This window comes from Malus domestica, chromosome 14 (genome assembly GCF_042453785.1).
Source record: "Malus domestica chromosome 14, GDT2T_hap1".
In the NCBI taxonomy this organism is placed as follows: domain Eukaryota; kingdom Viridiplantae; phylum Streptophyta; class Magnoliopsida; order Rosales; family Rosaceae; genus Malus; species Malus domestica.
In genome coordinates, this window is record NC_091674.1 from 8,383,038 (window position 1) to 8,394,609 (window position 11,572).

At 38.7% G+C, this 11,572-nt stretch overlaps 1 protein-coding gene across 1 annotated transcript; it reads left to right on the forward strand.

Moving 5' to 3' along the window:
* The first annotated feature begins 2,291 nt into the window (after positions 1–2,291).
* On the forward strand, positions 2,292–4,772 carry LOC103415017 (putative disease resistance protein RGA1). Its single transcript, XM_008353374.4, has one exon. It carries the CDS (start codon positions 2,292–2,294, stop codon positions 4,770–4,772), a length of 2,481 nt encoding a protein of 826 aa, XP_008351596.3.
* Positions 4,773–11,572: the final 6,800 nt, after the last annotated feature.

Below are 11,572 nucleotides of genomic sequence, written 5' to 3' on the forward strand. Positions count from 1 at the left end.
AGTATTGTACAATAAAATAGTCAATACTCTAATATGCATTAGAAGAAGATTGAGTGCTTCAACAAATTTACTAAACATACTTATAAAATTGTTGCAAGTAGACTTTTCTCAACATCGAAAGAGCTCCATTTTTTTTTATCTTCCTCCCCATTGATGTAAAAAAGGAAAAACATCAGGAGGCACAAATGTAACAAGTAAATTACATTTTACCACCTCAGGTTTGAGATTTATTGCAATCTTATACAATATTTTCAAAACATTTTACTTTCATACCTCACATATTATTTGATTTCAATATAATACATCTGTTACATTTTTCATCTATTGATCTGTTAAGAGGTGACATGGCTACCAAATTTATGTTACGTGATCAAAAAAAATTTATTATGCATTAAAAATATTATAATAATTTACACTATTTATTTATAAAAAAAACAAACCCACACCCATATCCGCTTCTTTCCCCCACACCTCTTTGCAACACCCGACCCACTTCTCCCTCCACCTTGCCAATGGCTTCCTCCTCCCTATCCCTCATATCCCCCCACAATGCCTCAAGAAGCTCGCCGACAAGGCTGTCAAGTACGTCAAATCGGGAATGGTCCTAGGCCTCGGCATCGGCTCCACCTCCACCTTCGTGGTCTCTAAGCTCGGCGAGCTCCTCAAATCCAGCGAATTGAGGGGCATTGTTGGAGTCCCGACTTCCATGCTCACGGAGGACCAAGCTCGCTAGTTGGGTCGACGGCGCCGATGAGGTCGACCCAAATCTCGATTTGGTCAAAGGGCGCGGCAGAGCTCTGCTGAAGGAGAAGACGGTGGATGCGGCGTCGGAGAAGTTTGTGGTGGGTTCTTTTGGATGGGAGGGGGGGGGGTGAACAGCTGGGTTTTTTTGGGGTTTTGGGTGGGGTGGGGGATGGGGTGTTTGGGTTGCAGGAAAAGGGAAGGGCTCGAGAAAGAAGATGGTTTACATCTATATATTAAATAGGGTAAATTATTATAATATTTTAAATGTATAAAATTTTTTTTTTGTCAGGTATCATAAATTTGGCAACCACATCAGTACAAATGTAGATTCTATATTTTTCATGTCATCACTTAATGGTTTACTTAACGGATTTTCTAATGGATGTATGAAATTGAAATAAAAGGATAAGAAAATGTATGAAATTGAAATGTTTTAAAGATGTTGTAAGGAATTGAAATCGATCTCAAACCTGAGAGGGTAAAATATAATTTATCCATGTAACAATTAGCACAAGTTATTGATTTGTTCTTTGCTTTTTTGGTGAACAAAGGGAGTGAAGACACTCGGACCAAACTATACCATATCATTAATATAAATAGAGCGGCCTTAGAAGCTCCTACAATATCATCTATTAAATGTTGCATAAACCATTGGGGAGGAAGCTCAAAAATATACAAACAAAGGTCCAAATCCTAGCTTCATTCAGCTAGCTGATCTGCAACATTGTTCAATTTCCTGGAAATATGTTTTAGCTCATAATGCGCAATTTGTCTCATCATATCCATGCAACTCTTCAAAAGGATGGCGAGAGGGTGAAAAGTACCTTATACATATTGGTTCAACAATAACACAGCAGAGGTTGAGTGCATCTCGATACTTAATATAAATGTGCCTTTTTCATTAAGCTAGAGTCCGAAGTGCAGACCCCAAACGTCAACTTCAATAATCTGCCCTTGCACAGATTGTTCTTCCGGACTTGAACATGGAAGCCTACCTACTCCGTTTTATTTTTGTTACTTATTCTTGTTTTTGTATGATATATGCAGACCTACCTACTGCCGCGATGGTGTCAGATGGGCGATATGCGGAAAGGAAAATCTTTCAACACTTTTTTTAAGAGTGGTATTATCAACGCAATTCTTACTTTTTGATTGTCGGATCAAATGAATTAATGAATATCAAATAATAAAAATTAAAAAAATTATACAAATAAGACACACAAGTCGGTGATTGATCCAAATAAGACACACAAGTCGGTGAGTGGGGACAGCCCCAGACATTGTGTATTTGTGGACGGCCACGGTATTCGATTAAACAATGGTCCTCCCCACTATCGACTTGCCAGTAACCACTTGGTAATTTCCTAATATTCCCAACTTTTCTTAACAAACAAAAGGAAAAATATTATATTACAAGTCTCTCTTTATAATTGTTGATTTTTCAAAAGCATATTAAGAGTTTGATCATAACTTAGCTAAGATCCAGAATCATTACTGAATTAAGACGGAAATCTCAATTACCTTGAGCTCACCTCATCAAGTAGAAGATGGCCGAGCTTGCATTTCCGTTGGCAGCCAAACTCATTGAAAGGCTCAGCCCCATTGCTTCTGAGGAGATTTGCTTGGCGTGGGGCGTTAAAGCTGATCTGCAAAAGCTTGAGCGCACCATGTCCACCATCAAAGACGTGCTCTTGGATGCCGAAGAAAAGCAAGCACGTAACAAGGAGTTACGCAGTTGGCTACTACAACTTAAAGATGCGTTCCTTGATGCAGAGGATCTGTTGGACGAGTTTGAATGCGAAGCTTTGCGAAGGCAAGTGGTTCGTGGCAGTGGCACAACTAGAAAGGTACGCCGTTTCTTTTCCCGCTCTAATCCAGTTGCGTTCCGCTTAGGAGTATGTCAGGGAATTAAGGACATAAGAGAGAGGTTACATGAGCTTAAAGAAGATAAGAATTTTGCTGATCTTCGCACTGTTCATCTCTGTGATCATGTGAGGGAGAATAGTAATACGACCCACTCCTTTGTCCGCGCTTCGGAGGTTATTGGTAGAGAAACAGAAAAAAATGAAGTTGTAGATCTTCTGGTACAAGGCGATGATCATCAAGGTAATCGGAATGTATCTGTTATTCCTATAGTGGGATTTGGAGGTTTAGGGAAGACCACACTTGCCAAGTTGGTGTACAATGATGAGAGAGTCGTTGGTTGTTTTAATTTACGAATGTGGCAGAATGTGTCAGTAGACTTTGATATCACTAGATTGGCAAAAGAGATCCTTGGCTCTGCATTAGGTACAAGGATCAGTGAAGGGTTGTCTATGGATCATTTGCAAGAACAGCTACGAGACGTTTTAAAGGATAAGAAATTTTTGCTTGTCTTGGATGATGTGTGGAACGAAGATCGTATCAAATGGACCGAGTTGAGAGATTTGTTGATAGAGGGGGCCAAGGTAGGAACTAAGATTTTGGTGACGACACGGAATATCCCAGTTGCTTCAATCATGGGCACGGTTGGAACATACATAAATTTAGACGTTCTCTCTTTTGAGGATAGTTTGTCTTTGTTTGTAAAGTGTGCATTTGAAGGAGGACAAGAAAGACAACATCCAATCCTCTATGAAATGGGAAAAGATATTGTAAGAAAGTGCGGAGGGGTTCCCTTAGCTGTGAAAACCTTAGGGAGCCAACTTTACGCAAAGACTGATGAGCGTCAGTGGAAATTGATTAAAGATTCTGAAATATGGGAATTAGAACGAGAGGGTGCTGGTCACATTCTACCTGCTTTGAGATTGAGCTATAGTCAATTGCCCTCTCATTTGAAGCAGTGCCTTGCTTGCTGTTCAATTCTTCCAAAGAATTACACTGATTTTGATAGCAGGGAATTAATCAGTCATTGGATGGCACATGGAATCCTTGAATCTCGTGATCATGGAAATATGCAGTTGGAAGATGTTGGTGAACTGTATTTCAAAGAGTTATGGGAGAGATCTTTCTTTCAAAATGTTAAAGATTGCACTTTCTGCTATACATTTGATATGCATGATCTCATCCATGACCTTGTACAATCAGTTGCACAAGGTGAGAGTTTTACAGTAGACTCTGAAGGCACCATAGGCCTCTCTGAAAATGTTAGACATCTAACATTTTTGGAAATTGGCCAAAATGTTTCAACAGCCTTGCAAAAGTTGAACAAAGTGCGGACTATATCAGCAGTGAGTTGTAAAAATATTGATGAATCCTTCCTCCGCACTTGCATTTCAAGGTTCAAATATCTACGGGTTCTTAGGTTAGTCAACGTATCTTGGGAATTGTTGCCGAGTTCCGTTGGTTCTTTGAAGCATTTGAGAAGCCTGGACTTCACTGACAATGGAGGAATCACTGAACTACCCAATTCAATTTGTAAGTTGCAGAGCTTGCAAACTCTGCATCTTGGTGGATGTGTGAATCTTGAAGAGTTGCCTAGAGACATGAGCAAGTTGATCAGCCTCAGATACCTTGAATTAACCACAAAACAAACAAGTTTTCCAGAGAATGGAGTGGGATGCTTGAAATCACTTCGATATCTTTCTATTTGGGAGTGTAGTAATCTAACGTGTTTGCCGTGTGATACTAGTTATCTTGTATCATTACGCACTCTGATCATAGACAACTGTAAACAACTTGATTTGGTGATGGAAAACTATCAAGTAATTCCACTAAGGCTCCAAAAATTGGGGATTGTGGGAGTACCACGAATGGTGGCATTGCCTGAATGGTTTCAAGGAGCCACAAACACCCTACAAGTCTTGGTTATATCAGATTGTGAGAATTTGGAGGCATTACCTGGGTGGTTGACGAGTTTCACATCGCTAAGAAGGCTTGTCCTCGGATCATGTCCCAAACTGTTGTCTTTGCCAGAGGAGATGCATCGCCTCACTGCCTTAACACATCTTGTGATAATAGACTGTCCTGATATGTTGAGGAGATGCCAACGTGACGCAGGAGAAGAATGGCCAAAGATTTCTCATATTCCAATTGTTCATTTTATATGAATTTTTCGAGAGGCAAATAGAAACATAGCTGTAGTCTTCAATGCCGCCCGCCTCTTATTTGCTCTATTTGATAGTCTAATATTTTCTTGTTTCTGAGTTGCTTGTATTTTGTTCCCGTCGGTGTAAATCGTGTCTAATTTATCCACCTCCTTGAAACATAATATCGAACCAATGTAACAAATGAAAATATAGAAGATTTAGAAAAGGGCAGTGCTAGGGAGATTAAATTTATAAACAAATTTTGCAAACTAAACGATGTGTCACCAATGGAAAATGAGCATATTTATCAACACTTAACAATAATTCACTCGTCAACTTTCATGTCATTTAGTTTACAAAATTTTGTTTATAAATTTAGTCTATATAGCATTACCCCTTAAAAAACAAGAGGTTTGAGGTTCCCTTGTATCGATAAGCCAGTTCTGTAAATACCTTGAGTGACCATCTCCAAAAGAGATGTCAAATTTTTTATATAAAATTTACATTTGACAAGTTATGTGGCACTTTGACATCTTTTAAAGTTTTGTTTTTCATCCAACATGTCAAATTTTAAACATAAAATAAAGATTAATATATATATATATATATATATATATATATTTGCATTGTGATAGGAGCATTTTTATGCGACTTATTTGGATTGCATATGCATGGAGCAAGAAAGATAGACGAAATTGAAGATCAAATGAGGCTAGAAAGGTGTTAGAAGACATAAGAAATCAGTTTGGAAGCTTGGAAGACAAAGAAAGATACAAATTGAAGCATCCCTACAAAGGTGGCGCCTTGTCCCCTTTGTGTTCCCTCCTTGTCTCCCTTGTTGCAACAAATCCCCTTGCTATGTTTCCCTATCCTTAAACCATGTAAAAACCTTTCCTTTTCCCCTTAGGACTTTGAAAAACCCTTTCCCTTAGTCTTAGGATTCAGCCGCATCTTTCCCACCAATTTCCTTGCCTTGCCGCACAAGGAATCACCTTTCCCTTTAGTTTTAGGACACTTACCCCTTTCTAAGCCTTTGCCGCACCCTTTAACCTATTTCCCTTAGTATTTTGGTTCTAATTTCCTATTTCCTTTAAGTTTTAGTTTAATTTCTGATTACCTAATTTATTTTGGAGCCTTGTTCTATAAATACCAAGCTTTGCCGCAGCCTTAGGGGGACCATTCACCAATTCACACAACCTTACACAATTCTACAAACTTTCAGCCATCACTACACCTTTGCCGTGCCCACCATTCACCTAATTCCATAACTTCTGACCCTAAAACACATCCCAAACACTTCACCCACCTTTGTGCCGTAGCAAGGAGAAAGAAGGAAGGACTCTTGGATGCTCAAGCTTCATCGTTGGTGCATTCTAGGTGTAATTCGTTTTATGATTTCAATGTTTAATTTCTTTTCCTTTCGTTTTGCTATGAACATGAGTGGCTAAACCCCTATTGGTTAGGGGTGATTTCGAAGCCATGACTATGTGTGCAATTTGATTTGATAAATTCCAGTTATGAGTTCTTGAATCGTGAATGCAATTGGCTTAACTGTGCGAGTAATAACTTATTTGTGTTTGTTAATTAGGGGTCGACACTTAATTGGCTTGCATGAATATGATGCTAGAATATAAGGTTGTTTCACATAATCGTCACACACTTATATTCATATGTAGTGAAGGTCGCTAGTCACGATCGCGTTAAGTCCAATTCCTAGCATGAGTGACATGATGTCATAGTTGCAAATGCTTTGTCAATGCTTATAGTTTTCATTGAACGTAATGATCTTTGATTGTATCTTTATTATGATGTCATGTAGGGAACTTTTGAGGAATGCTTTGGGTTGTTGAATGATGTCATCCAATCCAATAACACAAGGAAAACTTGAGAATTAACTGGTGATGTCACGGTTAATTTGGGGCATTGTCATTCATAATTCAATGAAGGAATAACTGGAAATCGAGTCGTTTGCATACTTGTTATGTGTGGAGAAAGAGCCTCTAACTAATCCATCATCCATTTAAAACCCCAAAATCGTTTTCAAATCTGTTTTTACTTTGCAATCTGTTTTGTTAGTTTATTTTCGTCCAAATCAAATCCCCATTTATTTTGAAGTCCTAGGTTGGTTAGAAAATGTTTTGGTTTATGTTTTTAAGTGTTTTGGTACAAGTTAAAACCCAAATTCGTCCAATTTGGTGCTTCGTGCTCAAAACTGCCCAAAAAGTGTTTTTAAGGCAGTTTTGAGTCTTTTGGTTGCTGTTTTGAGTTTTTGGTTTGTTTTAGTGTTTTAAACTTTAGTTTTGCATTCTTTGAGTCTAATCTAGTGTTTTAAACTTTGTTTTTACGTTTCTAAGTCAGTTTTCAAGTGTTTAGCAATCCATCCTAATCCCCGGTCTAGAACGATCCCTACTTATTCATACTACAATTGTCAACAAGAGGGTTTAATTTGTGTGTTTAGTTATTTTACGCATCACATTGGTAATGAAAGAAAATGCATTAAAAAGTATAAAAATATTTAAACACTGCATTGGTAATGAAAATAAATTAAAAGGCAAGGGTTTAATTAAACCAATAAAAAATTAATAAAAAGTATTTAATAATTAATTATAATTTTTTAAAGCAACTGTCAAATTTGGCAGCAAGAGAAAAGATGTCATTTCATGTCATGCCATGTCAAATTTAGCTTCTCGATCAGAAAACATTACTGCTGTCTTTTTTTTTACCGTTATTATTTATTTGAACTTTTTGATATCTCTTTTAAAGGTACTTTGAAGCACATCATCCCCACGCGCTAAAGCAGCAGCACGCCTTGCTTCACACAAGGAGCCCTGTCACAATATTGAAGGGTAAATCGCCAAAATGGTCCCTGAGATTTGCATAACTCATCACTTTGGTCCCTGAGATTCCAAATCGATAAAAGTGGTCCTTGAGATTGTCCACCATCCATCATTTTGATCATTCCGTTAAAAACTCCGTTAAGTGTCCCGGAGCTCTTAGCCGAAAGTTTGGGCAATTTTCAAAGCTTCGTAACTCAATCGTTTCTTAACTCAATCGTTTCTTAACCAAATTTGACTCATAATATATCAAAATGAAGATAGGAAAGTGTAGCATAAGATTATATCTATTTCAAAGCCCAATGGTTGCCAGAGATGGCCGGAAAATAGTCTCAAAGTTGACTGATCCGAGTGAAAACTGGAAAATCACCGGAAACTGGGTAGACTTTAAACGTTCATAACTTCTTCAATACTTAACGAAATCAAGTGATTCAAAAATGAAAATCATACTTCTAGACGAGAGGAAGAGAATGGTACCTTTTTAGATGGCTAAATCGCCATAGTTTGGTCGGAAAATGGCTCGAAAGTGGCTGTCTTGGTCTCGAGTTAGCCATTTTCGAGCCGTTTTCGGCAAAACCACGACGATCTAGCAATCGAAAAAGGTACCATTCTATTTGTCTCATTGAGAAGTATGATTTTAATTTTTTGAATCACTTGATTTCGTTGAGTATTGAAGAAGTTATGAACGTTTAAAGTTTACCCAGTTTCCGGCGAGTTTTCCAGTTTTCGCTCGGACCAGTCAACTTTGAGGCTATTTTCCGGCCATCTCCGGTAACCATTGGGCTTCAAAATAGGTATAATCTTATTCTACACTTTCCTATCTTCATTTTGATATATTATGAGTCGAATTTGGTTAAGAAACGATTGAGTTACGAAGCTTTGAAAATTGCCCAAACTTCCGGCCAAGAGCTCCGGGACACTTAACGGAGTTTTTAACAGAAGGACCAAAATTATGGATGGTGGACAATCTCAAGGACCAAAGTGATGAGTTATGCAAATCTCAGGGACCATTTTGGCAATTTAGCCCAATATTGAAAGAGAAAAGAATCACATGAGAAAAAAAAATCCATAAAGTGGATCCATTATGAAGGTATTTCCAGAACTTTACGCCGTAAAACTAGGTGCAAAAGCATGTTTAAATTTGAATACATCATGTTCATATAGCCAAATATTGAGTTAGAAGTTTGGTAAGTACCCTCGTAAAATGTTTATAGATAAAAAAAGAAAATTACATAAAAATATTCACTAGTGAATGACTAGGGTCGATCCTGAGAATTTGGGGGCATTAGGCGAACCTTCGAAGTGGGGCCCTAAAATTCTCTAATATTTGGTTCTTTGTATATTGATTTGTGTAAAAAATAATTCACTAAATACATAAAATGTCACATCCCGGCCCAAGCCCCCCACCATATCCCAGGCTCGACTCCACAGTAGCATAATATTGTCCGTTTTAAGCCCCGATCACGCCCTCACGGTTTTGTTTCTGGGAACTCACACGAGAACTTCCCAGTGGGTCACCCATCATGGGATTGCTCTCACGCGAACTCGCATAACTTCGGAGTTCAGATGGAACCCGAAACCAGTAAACTCCCAAAAGGCCTCGTGCTAGGTAGAGATGGGAATATACATATAAGGCTTACATGATCCACTCCCCTGGGTGATGTGGGATGTTACAATTCACCCCCCTTAGGGGCCTGATGTCCTTGTCGGCACACTTCCAGCCAAGGATTGGCTCTGATACCAAACTCAAACTGACACACCCCGACCTAGATCGAGGCATGTTGGCCGTCACGTGAGGGTGACGTAGCCATGTGCATAGTGCGGAAGCAATATTAATATATGAAATGCGAATAAACAAAAACCAAACCAACTAGAGCACTATATAAGATAAGGTGCAAGTGCAATATGAATTGTGATTGCACAACCAGAGCATAAGTAGCCTAAGTGTAGTCCAGTATGACGAATACTAATTATACAACACCCAAAGGTGATCCTACATTGGTGATAATTTGTTAGAACCTTCGTCAAATCCTCGTAAGCCACCAACAAGCATTCCTACCTAAAACCTGGAGGGGCGCAAAAGAGAAAATGTGAATAGGCAAAAACAAAGTTTTCCAAAACCATTTCAACATCAAAGATAGTAACCCCTCGCCGTAAAACCTGTATAATTTCCCAGAAAATAGAATATATAAATATCTCAAAACCATGCTCAAAATAGTAATATTCAAAAGTATGCCATGCCAAATATCTCAAAATAACTAAATAAGTAACTCAGGTGAATTAACTCATGAGAAATAACATGTGAGCCGGATCCATCTAAAGTGGCCTGTACGGCTGAATCCATAGCTCAACAAGTATGCCTACAATGTACGACAGGACTATGTGTAAATAAATACGCTCTAGTGCTACGATCACGTGAAGACTGTGCGAATAATTGTGGGTCACCTACGAGTCGGAACCACCTATAGTGGTCTGTATGACAGGACTGCACCTAACTTGGATCCAAGGTGAGCGTATGGTGTGGGAGGTGAACATCACGTGAAGGACTGTGCCCTAACCACGGGTGGGAGCACTAACACCGGGGTGCAGGTTTATGAGCTCTCAACACATTTCACATAATCATCAATTCACATAAACAATCTACAACCCACCTGGTACTTACCTGAGCATCCACAACGTCAAATCACATTTATGCATACCATACAAATTCATAGTCTAAGCATAAATCAATAGGCATGGCAAACATAATTTCATTTAAACACATTTTCTGGGAAAAATACCAAGTATATAAGGATATACTGAAAACCAAAAGCCCATACACTAATATGTGGAAGGGTTGTAGCCCCCGAGTCTCGCTTGATTACGCTCGTCCTCTGAATAGGTCTTACCTACATGCGAAACAACTATATAAACGTTATTTTAAAGCACATAACCAAAACTAGGTAATAACTTTTCATACATTGCTCAATTGAGGTGTTTGAATATACCAACGTGATCTACTCAACCTCACAAACATCCCCATATTTTAAGAAAATTTTTTCGATCACTCACGCGCCGTCATATGCCGGCCAAAGCACGGCCAGATGCACCGCCCACACGCAGGCACGTGCCTGTCACACTAACGGATTTCCTAACGGCGTTAGGGAATATTCCGTTAAAAATTAGCATATACCGTTAAATATACTTGACGCCGTTAGTCGCAGTTAGGAATATTTCTTCAAAGTTGAAGGAATATTCATCTTCTTCTCCTGCGAGTCGCGTCGCCGGAAATTGGAAAATATTCAAATCTTCATATCTTTTTCAATTCTTAACCAAAATTCACGAATTTTATACCAAAATGAAGCTTAGGATGAAAGGAAAACATCCTTACCACTTTTATGCCTTAAAACTCACGAAATCTCACCGGAAGAATCTTGATAATCCGGCCACCTCTGCAACTCGCCAAAACTGAGCTTCCCGACTTCCAAAACCTTTCAAAATTCTTCCCTAAGCTTTGTGAAGCAGTCTTAAGGCTCACTAGAACCTTAAAATTCAATGAAACCTCCACGATCATCACAGAGTCACTATGCACCACATCGGGGTTTCTTGGTTCACGAGTTCCCGACGTCTTCACGTCCACCCAAGAGTATGGATAAGTTCCTAAGCTCGCAAGGAGTACGAAAGTCACTTTCACAGCCTTGATCCATGACTTAAAGGGTTGGTTTGGAAGTTGTCCGTACAATTGTACGGAAAATGAAGAAAAACCGAGAGGGATGAGAGAGAGAGTCAACGACTTTGTGTATGTGTGAGTGTGTGTGTGTGTGGTCCAGCTTTGGGCTACCAAACAACAACAAAAACAATTTACTTTAAGTTCAAAAAACTTAGGAATAAACTAGATTGGTCCAAAACTTAAGCTTAAACCACACCACCACACAATATAACTCAACGTCCAAAGGTATTATAGTAATTTCCATGCTCTCGAGGATAAAATAATATACACATTCGAGA

Coding starts and splice junctions, on each gene's coding strand:
- LOC103415017 (XM_008353374.4), top strand. CDS start 2,292: ATGGCCGAGCTTGCATTTCCGTTGGCAGCCAAACTCATTGAAAGGCTC.